Source organism: Schistocerca americana, chromosome 3 (genome assembly GCF_021461395.2).
Source record: "Schistocerca americana isolate TAMUIC-IGC-003095 chromosome 3, iqSchAmer2.1, whole genome shotgun sequence".
Taxonomy (NCBI): domain Eukaryota; kingdom Metazoa; phylum Arthropoda; class Insecta; order Orthoptera; family Acrididae; genus Schistocerca; species Schistocerca americana.
The window spans coordinates 317,441,131-317,460,920 of record NC_060121.1 but is presented as its reverse complement, the minus strand read 5'-3'; the positions used below and the strand labels follow the sequence as shown (position 1 = coordinate 317,460,920).

Here is a 19,790-nt window from a genome sequence, read left to right as displayed (position 1 = left end):
TCTTGACTGGCCCATTCTGTTGTTAATGCTTGTCCACTGTTGTTGTTGTTGTTGTGGTCTTCAGTCCTGAGACTGGTTTGATGCAGCTCTCCATGCTACTGTATCCTGTGCAAGCTTCTTCATCTCCCAGTGCTCACTGCAACCTACATCCTACTGAATCTGCTTAGTGTATTCATCTCTTGGTCTCCCTCTACGATTTTTACCCTCCACGCTGCCCTGCAGTACTAAATTGGTGATCCCTTGATGCCTCAGAACATGTCCTACCAACCGGACCCTTCTTCTTGTCAAGCTGCGCCACAAACTCATCTTCTCCCCAATTCTATTCAATACCCCCTCATTAGTTATATGATCTACCCATCTAATCTTCAGCATTCTTCTGTAGCACCACATTTCGAAAGCTTCTATTCTATTCTTGTCTAAACTATTTATCGTCCATGTTTCACTTCCATACATGGCTACACTCCATACAAATACTTTCAGAAACGACTTCCTGACACTTAAATCTATACTTGATGTTATCAAATTTCTCTTCTTCTCTACTGACAACGCAAAAAATTCTTGCCTCCTTTCACATTCTCGTGACACCTATTCGTCAATTCCGCATTATGTAGGGCTGTCCACCCACTTTTGATCAGCTACTCTATATTCATGGCGGTTTGTTTAATTGTCATACATCAACATTAGATTGATATGGATGTACACTTAGTGAATGTAGACACTGTGTGTAAAGAGTAGAGGAGCACGTGTGTACTGTAGGGTAGGTTAGGCCGTTGGTGGGGCTGACCTTGCCGCTCTGGTGGAGGCCGCGCCAGATGATGAGGTAGACGAGGACCCAGGCGAGCAGCAGGCAGCCGGCCAGCTCCCACTGAGGGCCGCCCAGCTCGTCGATGCCCGCGCTCACCTGCAGCACGCGCCGGCTGCAACACGCGACCCCTTCACCGCACGCTGCGCCCCAACCCCTCACCCCACACTCCACACCACTCCTACACACTTAGCTACATCCGATACGATAGCTGGTATCAGTGCCAATACCTAACATTGTCTCGACAATTCTACTGTATCGGAAAAAGTTGTCAGTACCGACAGTATCGCAAGGTACTGTTTGCTCGCACTTTTAAACTTTTTCTAAGGCACAGACTTAAGCACAGAGTGCAAAAAAGTTGATATAACGTCCACCTCTGTAACTAAGACATCAGCGTGTCTGACAGCCGTGTGGAGGTTCCGGGTTCGATTCTTGGTACTGCCAGGGATTTTCCTTGGTGGGAGGATTGGACCATGGTGCACTCAGGCTCGTAATGCCAGCTGAGGAGTTACAACGACAGAAATCTGAGTAGCTGGCAACGGTCAGGAAAATAGTGTGCTGACCCCACGTCCCTCCATACTGCATCCTAATGACGTCAACCCCACGCCACTCCATACTGCATCCTAGTGACGTCATTGACGGAGAATGACCCGGCGGCCAGTCGGTACTGAATAGCCCGACAGGGCCAATAGATGGAGCAGACTTAACACTAATATCGTGTAACACCGCCTCTTGTTTTGATAATGCCCTCAGTTTGGCAGAGAGGAGTATTCAGAAGTGCCTTCAGATATGCCATATTCAGTTGAAGCCGCTCATTAATGACTAGATCCCGTAGGGCTCCCAAATTGCTAGGTTTCACCCGCTGTTCCAAACAGTTCGACACATTCTATGGGATTGCGACTGGATGATTTAACGGAACAATTGGCGTACGTATAGGATACCTAAGTGTTCCGCAAAGCCAGAAACGTATCGTACGGCCCTGACAACATGGTCGCCAACATCTTAAAAGATGAGAGTATCCACAACCCACTCATCGTGAAAGTGTAGAAGAAAGAGCAACACTTGGATACTGTGTAAGTAGGCTGTTTAGGTTTTTATGTTGGTAACGTCACCTAGCGCTCTGTATGAAAATCACTGGCTGTGCTGTGTGCAGTCTGTGGCTGGTTTGCATTGTTGGAATTTGCTATTGTAGTGTTGGGCAGTTGGCTGTTAACAGCGCGCAGCGTTGCGCAGTTGGATGTCAGCCGCCAGCGGTGCGGAGTCAGATGGCGGAGTTTTGAGAGCGGATGATCTGGACGTGTGTCCATCAGAGAGAGTAAATTTGTAAGACTGCATGTCATGAACTGATATATATATTATGACTTTTGAACACTATTAAGGTAAATACATTGTTTGTTCTTTATCAAAATCTTTCATTTGCTAACTATGCCTGTCAGTAGTTAGTGACTTCACTAGTTAGAATCTTTTATTTAGCTGGCAGTATTGGCGCTCGCTGTATTGCAGTAGTTCGAGTAATGAAGATTTTTGTGAGGTAAGTGATTCATGAAAGGTATAGGTTATTGTTAATCAGGGCCATTCTTTTGTAGGGATTATTGAAAGTCAGATTGCGTTGCGCTAAAAATATTGTGTGTCAGTTTAGTAATGATCAGAATAAGTAAAGAGAGAAATGTCTGAGTACGTTCAGTTTTGCTCAGCTGTTTGAAAATCAAATAACGTAAGGGGTTTATCAGCACAGTAATTTTTCTAAGGGGACGTTTCAACTGAGAATGTTGAAATAAACATGGTGACTCATGTTAACGGTAACCTGAATGAGCGGGCCCAAGTCACGGTACGAAAATCGTACCTAAAACATAAAACTCCGACCTGAGCGACACCTTCCATACACTGTGGGTAAAGCAACTAGTGGGCCGTCGCTTCATTCAACGCCTCGCATCGTTTGAAAAGAGGCAAAATCGGGACTCAACAGAACACACTGCACGCCTTCACTCAGCCGCTGACAGTTCCTGCGTTGTTCGTCCTATTGAAAGCTTGCAGCTTTATGTGCGGCTGTGAACAATGGCCCTTTGCGAGGCACCGGACTACAAATGCCCATTGTACTAGGTTCCCTTCAAAATGCTCGCTCGGAATCTGGTTGAGGTGGAACTGCGTTCACTTACAGTAACAATTCTTGTCGGGTTTTAAATCGATTGTCATTGATATGGCGTGACACTCGTCTCAGGTCCTTGTCGGTTAGGGTCTACTTACAACTACTGTTCCTACGCCGTGCTACACGGCTGTGAGTGGTACACTATTCCTTGTAGACACGTTGATACACCAACAAATCGGGCAACTTCATTCACGGTTTGGACATGGACACGTCCAAACACGATAGCTCCATTTTGAGACGTCACTCCATATTACTGCACTGATCCCAGACGACCAACTAGCAGATGCACACCATTTGGCTGCCGTAAGCGTGGACGGCCACTTGATGGCTGGGTACCATACCTACTCGATCTACAGGACCCAAAGCGATACTTCCGATACAGATACTCTCTTACGATACTATGAAATCATCGACTACTTGGTATCGACACCAATATCTTAGATATCGAAACAAAAGTGCTGATAGTTACTCATATCAGTAATATGAGAAAGTCCCTATACATACTTACTCTGTTGACAACATGCGAATCTCACCTTGTCGGCTTTCCAAACAACTCCAACAGCTTTTGCACGAAAGGCTATTACAAGCAGTGTTGAGGATGATAAATTTGTACCTCCATTTAATGTCACAGAATTAAGTACAAACATTAAGCTACGTATATTAAACCACCAAGAGGCACATGTATTCATTCCAAAAGAAACCATGTGGGATGTCAAGTGCTCCATGGATTCTCAAGGCTTGGTGCTGCGAGTACACTCAAAATAATGTCACCCATACAGATGCCTGCAATTTTTTCGTAACATGCGTTTAATTCATTTACGTAACTACTTTGCAGAGACACACAAGAGTTGTTATTTCACTAGTACACGGTCCAGTCACGTTAATAGCACCACCATCTACGATCGAAGTGAATGTGGCTTAGTCCTTCACAAACAGTAGTGGCAGGACTAACAGTGGAGGATATACAAAGCGTGTCGAGGAATGCAGAAAACAGTGTAGCCGTTGTCGTACTGCGGAAACGGAGCGGTTGATCTGGCATCCAAAATGGCATGGTCATTGGCTTCCAAGCCATTTCCGAAACGGCTAATTTGTAAACTGTTCGCGTGTTACCGTGGTTAAAGTATACGGTGCATGGCAAAATGACGCTATCCAAAACCGGCGCCGAGACAACTGTGATGAAGCACGGTCCATAGATGATAGGGACGCATATGTGTTCGACCGAATGGATGTGCAACTGTTGAGCAACTGATGGCACAGATGAACCAAGGGGTTGCTGAAAGTGTCTCACTACGGACTGTTTAGCGAACGTTGCTGTGTATGGCCTCCAATTAGCTTTTGTTGTAAGGACATCTTCTGGCACATCAATAATAATTTTGCCTTCAATAAAATGGGTTAAGTCGAAATCCTTAGCTTCAAGCCAATGTCTTTGGTTTTAAGGGAAATCTGAAATATCTGTTGTCATGTATTCACGAATGGGACGGTTCATTCCCCGATCACAGCTCAATCGGTTCCGGCTAAAATGAAGGCACAGCGAAATTGACCGTCCTTGGTACTAACGAATGCCACGAAACAAATGATACAAACATAGTGTGTATCGTATCGATGTACTTCGGCATGCGAGTATTAAATTATTCACAGTTAATTTGCTTCAGCATGCAAAATGTTGGATAAACTCAACCTTGAGTCATCGAATAAGAATGGGATTAAATTTCACAAACGGTGTGCTATATTTAATGCACAAGCCCTTAATTTTAGTATTGGATTTTGCTAGGCTTCTCTTAGCTGCCGGGATATTATAGACAGGAACGCAGTTGCCTGAATGAAGTACCCTCCATCTGGTAGTTTTAGTTATTAAACACAAAGAAGTATTTCTGCCCCGAAACTGTGCTCCTTTTTAGTCTGTTAATTGCTAGTAGCTACGTAAATATATAAAAAATATCAATGGGAAAGGATTCAAAGAAAAACTTCGTATACAGACTACTGTGATACCACGTAGAGCCGTAATTTGGTGACATACATTCCAGAAAAGATTGTGTTATTTTTTGTTAGTCCTTATAATACTGGATATCTTCCAGCATTACTTCTGCTTGGGTTAGGAAATACATTCTTGTCAGCTGTTTCTGTTTCTACTTTGTATACTTCTGCCGCACGTGGCGTTCGTGGGCATTTAGCTGCTGCCAGCTGTTAGAGGGAGGTTTTCCTCGCTATTCGATATACACAGCTGCAGTATTAGAGTCCATCAGTGACATCTCGCTGGAACAACTGTATCAAGATTCACTTCACAAATGACGCTTTCGGGGGACAGAGAGCAGAAAACAGTTTAATCCACACAATGGCGGCGTGTAGGTCGGTTCTGATTACTAGTGTCTCATAAGTGTTGGCGTACGCTATAACATACTTCTTAAGCAAAGCATTAGTCTAGTAACATACCATCAGCTACAAATTTGTCTTAGTTCTAAACTGATGATTTCTTATTAATTTCTCTGCAGAAGATATTTTAAGCCAATGGTTTGTGCCAGTATGAATACATGTGCCTCATAAAATTCATATTACTATACTACTCTAGACAACCTATGTTGCTAAAACCGTATCATTTTTATTCGTACTGAACATGTCTCGCAGTCCGAAGCTTGAATTTCTGATTTGCAAGAAAATGTTAATTTGAAATATTTTGTAAGCAATGCTGTAAATAATTTACCTTGATTTGGAACTCAAGTGACTTAAACGCTATGCCAGTACAGACAGAAACGAACAGAGAAACATAATCCATTTACAACAGAATTAAAATTGTATAGACTTTATTGGTTTGCCCTGTACAATCGATAAGATAAGATGGTATTTAACTGTTGTGTGATTTTCAGTTTTGGTGCTTCCCTTTTGAAAAGCTTCTCGAAAATATTAACGTGACGTTGTGATAAGGAATTTAAGTCTAATTTCAAAAGTTAAAATTGTCCGCGTGTACAGTTTGGAAATATGTCACCCTCGCTTTGGATCGATGCAGTCTGGTAACACTGCAGCTCTCAAATTACGTGCTACAAAGAATTCTTCCGAAAGGAGCGTAAAAGTAATTTCAAAAACACGTTGCACTGGCACGAAAAAATGAAAACCACTTACTGTATGGATTAGTGAGATTTCATCCAGCGAAGTGCAAAATTACCTGAATATTACAGACCCGTGAACTCACTTTTACGGGGAGGCGAGTTTACTCGTTCCACTTCACTGAGCCCTACGCCTCACAGTGGGTATGCGCTCACAAATGGCCCAGCCGACGAAAATGTCGCTCGGACAGGTGCCGGGTACTGGCGGTGGGTTGCAAACCAGAAGGACTACGGAGAACCCTGCATCTGTAGGAAGGCCGTCTGAAATGAGTATGTCACCTTTCGTACTCACCCAGGATGTGCATCTCTCGCGACTGTTGCTCCGAAAGAGCGATCGCGCGGTACTGACTCTCTCTACTCGCGAGACTCTCTGTCTGAAAGAGATAGTGGCTAGCTCGGGCGGCAACTACATAGACATATAGTGTGAAGCATGAGGTGCGCCTTACTCCCAGAACTCTTCCACCGGGGTGGCGGTGTGGTTGGTTCTGTTGTGCACTAGTGTGGCGTTCGTGCCGGGCGTAATGCAGTCGCGCGTATTCCACCAGTTGTCTGCAAGCAGAGAGAAAACAGAGGCTAGACTGCAGCTCCTTGATGGGCGCCTCCTCCCAGCTCTTGCGGTTCGCCCCTGCTACGCCTGTGTCACAGGAAGAAGCGGCAAAGCGCGCGCCGGCGGCGGCGGCGGGGGCGGCGGCGGGGGTGTTGGCGGCCGCGGGGGCGGCGGGGGCGGCACTCACCGCAGTCCTCCCACGGCAGGCTGGGCAGCTGCACGAACGTCGCGATCAGGTAGAACAGCGTCCACGCGATGATGATGCAGTAGTACACGTCCAGGAAGAACACGATCGTCATGGTCGCGTAGCCCACGCCTGCAACACGCCGTATTGCAGCGCAGTCTGAGAAATGAGTGCCTCGAGATCTTGGACAAAAGGTATCGTTTAATTAAAAAAGAAGCAAATAGGCTCTTGAATAGAGCTATATCGGCAAACTACCAACCGATCTGACAATTTCTACCAACCCATTGACTTATTAATATTTTTGCTCATTGTCGAGCCTATATTTACTATTTAAGTCTTACAGACTTTTCTCAAAATTATACAATTTCTTGATAAATCTATCTTTACAATTTATTGAAGTGATCAGGAGTGACAAGAATACTGGTATAGATGTTTTTCTTGGTGTGATGTACCTGATAAGAAAACAGGCATGAGCAAGGCCAATAGACGTTTCTCACATTCATAGCGTGTATCACTTCTCTTCTTCCTTGCTTTGCACACTACACGATTTATGGAGGATGTTTTCTTGATAGGACTGTGGGGATAAACCTAAAACAACCTGAAAACGATTGTTTATAACTTAGTGTTTCGCAAGAAATCGCGTGTCTTATACACCGCTTAATAGATGGATTTCTCAGCTTTCCAGTGCTATACACCATGTCATCCACGATTATATCTGCAAAAATCTGTATGCTATATTAACTGATTTTTGTTCTGTGGATTTTGAAATGTTACCTGTGCCTGGAAATGTTTTTTTTTTTTTTTTGTTTTTTTTTTTTTTTTTGCAGTTAATGCAGATGTTGTTTAAACAATGTAAATTACCTTTGTAATGAAATGTACACTATGTCTTGAAAGTCTCCTTGTATTTTCTGACGGATCAGGAGACCAGCGTGATTAAGTTGGGTTGGATTGTTTGGGGGAAGAAAATGGTTCAAATGGCTCTGAGCACTATGGGACTTAACTTCTGAGGTCACCAGTCCCCTAGACTTAGAACTACTTAAACCTAACTAACCTAAGGACATCACACACATCCATGACGGAGGCCTATGTAAGACGACGATTTGCAGCCTTCCTTGGCATCAGTTTTCAGCGGGACTCAGCAGCAGTAGCAACGTTCCCCTGAAGATGGTGGACAGCTGGATAGCCGAAATATTGAATGACATTGATTTCAGGATCTGGCAGTAAACTCAAGAAGACTTTCAAGATTTATTCCGCCGGGAAAGCTTACGAAGTCACATAATGCATACCATGGATTACACTAGGTTAATGCCGATATGGAATCATAGGTAAATTTTTTATCACTTGTCAAAGAGTAAATTTGTGGTATAATCGAGAGATCGCGGTTCCACACCAAAGTCGACAATGCGAATCGATACCACAGACATTATCGAGGGCTCGCAGCGGCCCACAACAACCAATGAGAGGCACTCCACAAGACACGCCCTCCCTCTCAGCGTAGCAGCGCCCTTACACTGAGGTTAACATAGTGTCAGACATGCAAAGTTCAGTCCAGTTCGAGATCTCAGCTACAGCAATCATCATTATCTAGGACCAACGACTAGTTAAAATATTGAACATTGTACCTCCAGAAAACAGTCTGTTAATTAGTGGATTGAGTGATGCCTTTCTATTCCATGACATATGTAAATTATCCAGTACTCCTGTGGCAAAGAAGTGTGTCAAACTTAGGTAAAGCTTTTATTCATTAATGTAATAAAGTGAACTAATATTTCACATGTTCTAGTTTGATGAGTCTTCTCCTAGAGCAAGCAAAGAATTCATAGTTATGGCCAGACGAAAGTACTCGTAGCTTCGTCTCGTCACAATAAAAGTGAAATGCCAATACCATTTCTGGGCATTGCTGTGTGACGTCAGAGAAGTGCATGTGAGACCAAATAACTAATTACGGGGCACAAAGTGCGTGGCTAGTTTAGGCAGACGTAGAAGGCTCTAGGTACATCAAGATCCTGCCCCATAATTGCTCAATGCTAGTCAAAGTGATAAATGGAGTAAAAGCAGCTTTGTTGAGGACTTCGACATCATCGTAAGTAACAAAATGAACAGCTACAGCCGTCCTTACGATCTTGTTTCTTATATGCCTACCAGTTTCGGTGCTTCATTACATCATGTTCAGGCCTGCTGCAAGGGTTAACTCCAATCGTATACACGATACCATTAGTAGCCAATATCCGCAGACTACCTGTAACAAGTATGTTGTGTCTCCAACCATCAACTAACAAGTTGGTTGTTGATGGTTGGAGACACAACATATTCGTTACAGGTAGTCTGCGAAAACTAGTTCATAGATGTTGGGCACTGGTGGAACCGTGTGTACGATTGGAGTTAACCCCCTCAGCGTCAGTTAAGGCCTGAGATGGTGTACTAAAGTTCCGAAACTGGTAGCCATATAATAAATAACATCGTAAGGACCGGTGTGGGTGTTCCATTTCATTACGTAAGTGAACGGCCGAAGGCCCTCAAACTTCCAGTCAGAAAATGGGTATACAAAAGATTCGACATCATCGTCTCAAATCTCCGGCGAACTGTAATACTATTCATTTTCGTTCGAATTAGAGATGTTCAGTGACTTTCAGTGAACTTTCAAATAATGTTGGTTATAAGTTAGAACGCACACTTCCTGATCTAACTTTTCACGTATGTCATTGTTATATTGACTAGGCCCCTGTGCCTTTCCTCCTATACCGTGTGTCGTTTTATAAAAAAGAGACGTCATTAAAAGGTGTAACACTCCCAGTTTTGTTTTCTTGTTAAAAACGTGATTGACATTCATCAGTAACGACGCTTCAGTAAGTTAATTTTTGACGCAACGCAATTCTTGCTATAATAGAGTTTTCATCGGTACAATTTCAGTAAGGTCTTATACTTATTATTTCAAATTATTACTTTCGATTTTCTTTAACACTTTAAAATATAAACTCAAATTTTCTTACTGTTAGTTTGGACTGTACTGTTGCGTTGTTTATCGTGTGTGCATGAACGTTGTATTGGCACACTTTTACGTAAACAAATACGTAGTTATTACTGTTCCAGTTATCGGTTAGCTAACGAGCAGGTATTGTCCAGTTGTACTGCTAACCGTTTAATATTACTAATTAATTCACTGATTTTGCTGTGCGTTATTCGGAATTTCGTAGAACTTTTTTTATTTCGCCTTTATCGTGTGTGATTGCACTGTTTTACATATGTTAGTCAAAGTTCAAGTAAGTAAAGAGTATAGGAAGTTATTTTTAAAAGTAACTTGTTGTATATTTTTCCCACTAGTCAGTTATTCACTTCGGGGATGACTGCCTTAACATTTTCTTGCTACGATTAGGCTCAAGAGATCAAGCTCAATATAAAGGGTTGTAAGAAAATCTGAAGAGCTTGTAAGGGTGTTGCAGGGTAGGTTGTGCTGAGAGATAATTGTTGAAAATATTTCGATACATTGTGCCGTTTCCCAGTTAATTATCACTTTAAGTTAGCCAATCAGGACATTGCGTGCGCGGATTCACGCAGCCCGTCCTGATACAGTTAGTGTCAGTTGTTCTCATAACGTAGATGATAGAGCACGAGACTGCTCAGCCTTTGGCTCGGGTTCGATCCTTACTATCGTCCCATGTCCACTACCGCTCTCTTGTTCAGTTTTATGAAGCCAAATGAAGAAGCAAATTTGTTTCTTGATAGTTATTTTCAGCACGACCTACCCTTCAACACCATTACAAGCTTTTCATATCGCTTCTGAACGCCCTTTGCACGCAGAGAAAATTAGTGAGGGGGAGGTTACAAAGTATTATACAAAACTCAGCTGTACTAATTATCTTATATTTTACTATCGATTTCGATCAATTTCAGACTAGTCCATGAGTTGTGAAAATTGTTGTTTTTGTTGTGTTGTTGTGGTCTTCAGTCCCGATACTGGTTTGATGCAGCTCTCCATGCTACTCTATCCTGTGCAAGCTTCTTCATCTCCCAGTACTTACTGCAACCTACGTCCTTCTGAATCTGCTTAGTGTATTCATCTCTTAGTCTCCCTCTATGATTTTTACCCTCCACACTGCCCTCTAATGCTAAATTTGTGATCCCTTGATGCCTCAAAACATATCCTACCAACCGGTCCCTTCTTGTCAAGTTGTGCCACAATCTCTTCTTCTCCCCAATTCTACACTCCTGGAAATGAAAAAAAGAACACATTGACACCGGTGTGTCAGACCCACCATACTTGCTCCGGACACTGCGAGAGGGCTGTACAAGCAATGATCACACGCACGGCACAGCGGACACACCAGGAACCGCGGTGTTGGCCGTCGAATGGCGCTAGCTGCGCAGCATTTGTGCACCGCCGCCGTCAGTGTCAGCCAGTTTGCCGTGGCATACGGAGTTCCATCGCAGTCTTTAACACTGGTAGCATGCCGCGACAGCGTGGACGTGAACCGTATGTGCAGTTGACGGACTTTGAGCGAGGGCGTATAGTGGGCATGCGGGAGGCTGGGTGGACGTACCGCCGAATTGCTCAACACGTGGGGCGTGAGGTCTCCACAGTACATCGATGTTGTCGCCAGTGGTCGGCGGAAGGTGCACGTGCCCGTCGACCTGGGACCGGACCGCAGCGACGCACGGATGCACGCCAAGACCGTAGGATCCTACGCAGTGCCGTAGGGGACCGCACCGCCACTTCCCAGCAAATTAGGGACACTGTTGCTCCTGGGGTATCGGCGAGGACCATTCGCAACCGTCTCCATGAAGCTGGGCTACGGTCCCGCACACCGTTAGGCCGTCTTCCGCTCACGCCCCAACATCGTGCAGCCCGCCTTCAGTGGTGTCGCGACAGGCGTGAATGGAGGGACGAATGGAGACGTGTCGTCTTCAGCGATGAGAGTCGCTTCTGCCTTGGTGCCAATGATGGTCGTATGCGTGTTTGGCGCCGTGCAGGTGAGCGCCACAATCAGGACTGCATACGACCGAGGCACACAGGGCCAACACCCGGCATCATGGTGTGGGGAGCGATCTCCTACACTGGCCGTACACCACTGGTGATCGTCGAGGGGACACTGAATAGTGCACGGTACATCCAAACCGTCATCGAACCCATCGTTCTACCATTCCTAGACCGGCAAGGGAACTTGCTGTTCCAACAGGACAATGCACGTCCGCACGTATCCCGTGCCACCCAACGTGCTCTAGAAGGTGTAAGTCAACTACCCTGGTCAGCAAGATCTCCGGATCTGTCCCCCATTGAGCATGTTTGGGACTGGATGAAGCGTCGTCTCACGCGGTCTGCACGTCCAGCACGAACGCTGGTCCAACTGAGGCGCCAGGTGGAAATGGCATGGCAAGCCGTTCCACAGGACTACATCCAGCATCTCTACGATCGTCTCCATGGGAGAATAGCAGCCTGCATTGCTGCGAAAGGTGGATATACACTGTACTAGTGCCGACATTGTGCATGCTCTGTTGCCTGTGTCTATGTGCCTGTGGTTCTGTCAGTGTGATCATGTGATGTATCTGACCCCAAGAATGTGTCAATAAAGTTTCCCCTTCCTGGGACAATGAATTCACGGTGTTCTTATTTCAATTTCCAGGAGTGTATTCAATACCTCCTCATTAGTTATGTGATCTACCCATCTAATCTTCAGCATTCTTCTGTAGCACCACATTTCGAAAGCTTCTATTCTCTTCTTGTCCAAACTATTTATCGTCCATGTTTCACTTCCATACATGGCTACACTCCATACAAATACTTTCAGAAACGACTTCCTGACACTTAAATCTATACTCGATGTTAACAAATTTCTCTTCTTCAGAAACGCTTTTCTTGCCATTGCCAGTCTACATTTTATATCCTCTCTACTTCGACCATCATCAGTTATTTTGCTCCCCAAATAGCAAAACTCCTTTACCACTTTAAGTGTCTCATTTTCTAATCTAATTCCCTCAGCATCACCCGACTTAATTCGACTACATTCCATTATCCTCGTTTTGCTTTTGTTGATGTTCAACTTATATCCTCTCTTGAAGACACTGTCCATTCCATTCAACTGCTCTTCCAAGTCCTTTGCTGTCTCTAACAGAATTGCAATGTCATCGGCGAACCTCAAAGTTTTTATTTCTTCTCCATGCATTTTAATACCTACTCCGAATTTTTCTTTTGTTTCCTTTACTGCTTGCTCAATATACAGATTGAATAACATCGGGGAGAGGCTACAACCCTGTCTCACTCCCTTCCCAACTGCTGCTTCCCTTTCATGTCCTTCGACTGTTATAACTGCCATCTGGCTTCTGTACAGATTGTAAATAGCCTTTCGGTCCCTGTATTTTACCCCTGCCACCTTTAGAATTTGAAAGAGAGTATTTCAGTCAACATTGTCAAAAGCTTTCTCTAAATCTACAAATGCTAGAAACGTAGGTTTGCCTTTCCTTAATCTTTCTTCTAAGATAAGTCATAAGGTCAGTATTGCCTCACGTGTTCCAATACTTCTAGGAATCCAAACTGATCTTCCCCAAGGTTGGCTTCTACTATTTTTTCCATTCGTCTGTAAAGAATTCGCGTTATTATTTTGCAGCTGTGACTTACTATACTGATTGTTCGGTAATTTTCACATCTGTCAACACCTGCTTTCTTTGGGATTGGAATAATTATATTCCTCTTGAAGTCTGAGGGTATTTCGACTGTCTCATAGATCTTGCTCACCAGATGGTAGAGTTTTGTCAGGACTGGCTCTCCCAAGGCCGTCAGTAGTTCTAATGGAATGTTGTGTACTGCCGGGGCCTTGATTCGACTCAGGTCTTTCTGTGCTCTGTCAAACTCTTCACACAGTATTGTATCTCACATTTCGTCTTCATCTACATTCTCTTCCATTTCCAGAATATTGTCCTCAAGTACGTCGCCCTTGTATAGACCCTCTATGTACTCCTTCCACCTTTCTGCTTTCCCTTCTTTGCTTAGAACGGGGTTTCCATCTGAGCTCTTGATATTCATATTGGTGGTTCTCTTTTCTCCAACGGTCTCTTTAATTTTCCTGTAGGCAGTATCTATCTTACCCCTACTGAGATAAGCCTCTATATCCTTACATTTGTCCTCTAGCCGTCCCTGCTTAGCCATTTTGCACTTCCTGTCGATCTCATTTTTGAGACATTTGTATTCCTTTTTGCCTGCTTCATTTACCGCATTTTTATATTTTCTCCTTTCATCAATCAAATTCAATATTCCTTCTGTTACCCAAGGATTTCTACTAGCCCTCGTCTTTTTACCTACTTGATCCTCTGCTGCCTTCACTACTTCATCCCTCAGAGCTATCCATTCTTCTTCTACTGTATTTCTTTCCCCCATTTGTGACAATTGTTCCCTTATACTCTCACTGAAACTCTGTACAACCTCTGGTTCTTTCAGTTTATCCAGGTCCCATCTCCTTAAATTCCCACCTTTTTGCAGTTTTAATCTACAGTTCATAACCAATAGATTGTGGTCAGAGTCCACATCTGCCCCTAGTAATGTCTTACAATTTAATACCTGGTTCCTAAATCTCTGTCTTACCATTATATAATCTATCTGATACCTTCTAGTATTTCCAGAATTCTTCCATGTGTACAACCTTCTTTTATGATTCTTGAACCAAATGTTAGCCATTATTAAGTTATGCTCTGTGCAAAATTCTACCAGACAGCTTCCTCTTTCATTTCTTTCCCACAATCCATATTCTCCTCCTATGTTTCCTTCTCTCCCATCTCCTACTCTCGAATTCCAGTCACCCATGACTATTAAATTTTCGTCTCCCTTCACTATCTGAATAATTTCTTTGATCGCATCATACATTTCATCAATTTCTTCATCATCTGCAGAGCTAGTTGGCATATAAACTTGTACTACTGTAGTAGACGTGGGCTTCGTGTCTATCTTGGCCACAACAATGCGTTCACTATGCTGTTCGTAGTAGCTTACCCGCACTTCTATTTTTTATTCATTATTAAACCTACTCCTACATTACCCCTATTTGATTTTGTATTTATAACCCTGTATTCACCTGACCAAAAGTCTTGTTCCTCCTGCCACCGAACTTCACTAATTCCCACTATATCTTATTTTAACCTATCCATTTCCCTTTTCAAGTTTTCTAACCTACCTGCCCGATTAAGGGTTTTGCACTGAAGCGCCAAAGAAGCTGGTACAGGTTGCATATTCAAATACAGAGATATGTAAACAGGCAGAATACGGGCTGCAGGTCGGCAATGCCTATATAAGACAACAAGTGTATGGTGCAATTGTTAGATCGGTTACTGCTGCTACAATGGCAGGTTATCAAGATTTAAGTGAATCTGGACGTGGTGTTATGGTCGCCGGACGAGCGATGGGACACAGCATCTCCGACGTAGCGATGAAGTGAGCAATTTCCCCGACGACCATTTCAAGAGTGTACAGTGAATATCAGGAATCCGACATCGCAGCGGCTGGTAAAAGATCATGCAAGAACAGAACCACGACGACTGAAGAGAATCGTTCAACGTGACACAAGTGCAGCCCTTCTTCAAGTTACTGCAGATTTCAGTGCTGGGCCATCAACAAGTATCAGCGTGGGAACGATTCAACGAAACATCATCGATATGGGCTTTTGGAGCCGAAGGCCCACTAGTGTACCCTTGATGACTGCATGACACAAAGTTTTACGCCTCGTCTGAGCCCATCACCGACATTGGACTGTTGATGACTGGAAACATGTTGCCTGGTCGAACGAGACTCGTTTCAAATTGTATCGAGCGGATGGACGTGTATAGGTATGGAGACAACCTCATAAATCCATGGACCCTGCATGTCAGCAGGGGCTGTTCAAGATGGTGGAGGCTCTGTAACGGTGTGGGGCGTGTGCAGTTGGTGTGATATGGGACCCCTGATACGTCTAGATACGACTCTGATAGTTGACACATACGTAAGCATCCTGTCTGATCACCTGCATCCATTCATGTCCATTGTGCATTCCGACGGACTTGGGCAATTCCAACAGGACAACGCGGCATCCCACACGTCCAGAATCGCTACAGAGTGGCTCCAGGAACACTCTTCTGAGTTTAAATACTTCTGCTGTTCACCAAATTCTCCAGGCATGAGCATATCTGGGATGCCTTGCAACGTGCTGTTCAGAAGAGATCTCCACCCCCTCGTACTCTTATGGATTTATGGACAGCCCTGCAGGATTCATGGTGTCAGTTTCCTCCAGCACTACTTCAGACATTAGTCGAGTCCTTGTCACGTCGTGTTGCTGTAGTTCTGCGTGCTCGTGGGGGTCCTACAAGATATTAGGCAGGTATAGCAGTTTCTTTCACTCTTAAGTGTTTTTACCCCGAAAAAAGAGTTGGCTTACATCTAAGACATCCCAGATTCGTTTACAGTAACAGAGGTCACTTACGCAATTGCTGAAAGCGTGCACAACACTACCTAAAGTCTCTTCTAGGCTACTTCGTCCATTGGAATCTTCGCTGCATTCTCTGACTCCTGTTTCTGTATCACATACGATACTTTGACGAATCTATCTACGTCCTTCTTCAACATACTAAGTGTCGCAGCAGGAATGGTCAATATTCAAAGATATGACAGGAACCACATTCGAATCAAAAAAGTGCACTAAACATGGGCTTAAGAGCTATGAGTACTTCTTCATCATCGTTACTGTGAAACAAATCTCTTTCACTTCTACCATATGCTTTCTAAATTTCGACAGGTGGTACTGTGGGACAAAACAAAAATAAGTCCAGTAAATATGGACTCTATATTCATATCCTAAGAGCTATAGGCACATGGTCATCATCGCTACTGTGGAATACGTCTCTTCTACTACACAAGTACTTATAGGTGTTAAGATGTGCATTTTATAGACCGTGTTTACTAGAAATTTTTCTTGTTTTGCTCCATACCACCTCCTCCTAAAATATGAGAAAGACTTACTTCACCGTATCGAAGATTAAGAAGTGATCGTAGCTCTTCAGGTAAGCATTTTATAGCTCATATTTAAAATACTTTCTTGCTCTGAATAATAGTTCCGGTCATATCCCTGAATTTTGACCATTACTTCTGGACACCCTAAATTTACAATTACTGTTTGTTTGTTCGTGGTAAGGTACTATGGGACCAAACTGCTGAGGTCATCGGTCCCTAGGCCTACACACTACTTAACCTAACTTAAACTAACTTACGCTAAGGACAAAACACACACCCATGCCCGAGGGAGGACTCGAACCTGAGACGGGGCCAGCCCCGCGAACCGTGACAACGCGCCCAAGACCCCACGGCTACCCCGCGCGGCTACAGTTACGGAATACAGCGCTTATTATAGTTATAAGAGTAGCGCGTTAGCGTGATTCACCATTATGGTGAGTTAACATTAAATTTCGTAAATGAACTATCTGACAAATTTTAAACAGTACCCAATATGTGACGACTGATTCTAAGACGACTTCATTTGACTTCCTAGTATTTTGCAAATGTTCTGTAAAAAAAATTCACAAAATCAGTTTCATTAATTACGACGGAAAGCTATAACTTAAGTCACATATCAAGAATATGACAGGCTACGTCGTATCAAAACTTTATCTTCAAGGTCCTCTATGGTCTAGGCATCATGAGACATTTTTGCTGCCGTGTCGTGAGTGAGGGATTTGACCGTCTGGTGATGGGTTGGTGAGGACTTTTCTTGTGCCCGTAAAAATTATCTGCCAGGTAGGACGTACAGAGTGCCAGGACAGCATTCACTCAAGACCCGCTGCCCGGCAACGATGCCAACAGTTGACAGGTGGGCGGAGCAACGAATCTCCCGTAGTAGTCTGCCTGCCAATGATCTGTTTATCTCAGAGGTAACAACAACCACAAATCCAGGAATAACGGCCGCAAGGTATTTTTATTAATTTAATGTGCACATTATTATTTTCTTATTTTAATTAGAGGGATGGAGAGATATTGTTTTGTAATTGTGTTTTGGAAAGAGAACTGAAATTAACTAGTAGTGGTCCAACATAGAATGCCTTATGCAAATAAATAAATAATGACATGCTCTATTTACATCACTTGTGATGTAATCAAGCGTAATACGCATTATGAACCTCTCTGATACCGATGGGTATTGACACTTTCATTTGTAAGATAAGAAGCTCATAAAAAACTTTGTGCAGCAAAATTTTATGTTTCATACGTTACTGTTTATATTTTATGTGATTAGGATAATTCTGAAGCTTTAATGCGAAAATATGTAAACCTATTTTCCACAAAGTTCTGTTGAACGTGTAGCAGTTACTATAAATAATGTCTTTGTCAGCAGTATGCATTATTTATACTATCTACCCTAAAAATGTAATCTTTGATCTTTCTCTCGGATTTGGCGGGAAGAAGAGTTGCAGAAAGCAGTCTTCTGAAATCTTTTGTTAGAAATACGAAGAAGTGTTTTGTGCAGAGATAACAACAGTTGGATTTGTAGCACATGTGAGCAGTTATATTAATGTGGAAGTTGTACATTATTTGTGAACCAGTCGACTGACAATTCTGAAATACGGTTGGATAAAGGAACAAGTTATTATTATTTCGTCGCTGACGTGACTCGACAAACCAAACAGTCTTGGAAAACAACAGCTTTCTTCGTACAGAAACAACATGAGATCATCATAACTCTGAGAAGAAACAGAGCCCAGGAAAACAGTAACCTAAGAAACAAAGCTTTAATTTGTAATTCAATTCCAGTAAAAAATGACAAACATCCATGCAGTGGATGCATCATGAGATAGTTATTCATTATTGAAACTGCATGTTACACCCTGCAACTGGCATGACTAATCCATTTATTTATTAAAATAATTGCAATTATATCACTCAAGTGCTATTACCTCACAGTTAATAAATGATGAACATTAATCAGACTCCACCAGTTACAGAATTGGCGCCCATTCTAAGACTTGACCATATTCTATCACTACAACATGTAACTAAATACAAATGATCCTCAGTGTGTGTCCTGCCGTCCCTAAAAGTTTACCAGTAAGGTCCTCAGACACTCCACATACTAACATTGACCATCGCTAGTAAGACCTACCTAGTCAACCAGATTTATCTGTCTGCCTCTCTCTTTTTGTGTTCCACTATTTCACTCTGTTGGGATGCTTTGCTCCTCGACATGAGATTCACACAAAAAGTCAATTTTAATGTTCTGTGCAACACTCTGTAAAAACGGATCCCTTTTAAGATCGCTTTGTTATCCGTCTGTTCGACTGCTCAAAATCGTTTATCTCAAGAAACGGGTGGACATATCAACCTGAAATTTGTGTCAGGTACTAATATCTATGGAACTTTGGTGGTGCAAGACATTGAAACTTCTAAGTGAACGCGATCAAAAGGTACGATCATTTATGTCACATAATTAATACTCGTAAACTCACTCATCAAAATCTATAGCGTACCTCCCGTTGGCCTAGAACCACGAAATTTGGCAAGAAGCAAGGCTTCACAGTACAGCCAAGGAAAAAACCCGAAAACTGTAAATTTGTAATCATATTACAAGAAAAAAATTTTTTGTTATCCGTTCGCCTGTTAAGACATATTTTCCTCAAGAACGGGTAGACTTATGAAGTTGAAACTTAAGTCACAATGGTAGTATAAAAATTTGTAGGTTTTAAGTCAATGCAATCAAAAGATACGGCCATTTATGTCACATATGTTGATACTCGCAAAATCACTTATCAAAACCTATAGGGTACTTCCTGCTAATCTAGAATCATGAAATTTGGCAAAAAGCCGGTCTTACAGTACAAGTAAAAGAAAAAAAATCGAAAATTGTTAATCTGAAATGATATCATGCTAAAAAAATATTTCTTTGTCATTTGTTATCCGACGTCAAACTTGAAATTGAAACAATCAGTAATTCTGCATTCAGACTGACAGTCAAACATCAGACAAGACATGACTTTGTTGCTCATATGACGCGTTTTGGACTTTATCCATCATCAGA

The 19,790-nt window shown here is 42.9% G+C and overlaps 1 protein-coding gene across 1 annotated transcript in view; it reads right to left on the bottom strand.

The window, feature by feature from the left end:
* Nucleotides 1-19,790, bottom strand: part of LOC124607368 (sodium- and chloride-dependent GABA transporter 1-like) — a 168,898-nt gene that overhangs the window by 80,573 nt on the left and 68,535 nt on the right. Inside the window, exons 4-6 of the mRNA XM_047139682.1 lie at nucleotides 6,781-6,909; nucleotides 6,493-6,595; nucleotides 785-917 (exon numbers count right to left, since the gene is read on the bottom strand). Coding sequence (XP_046995638.1) covers nucleotides 785-917; nucleotides 6,493-6,595; nucleotides 6,781-6,909 — 365 coding nt within the window. The remainder of the gene's footprint in view (nucleotides 1-784; nucleotides 918-6,492; nucleotides 6,596-6,780; nucleotides 6,910-19,790) is intronic.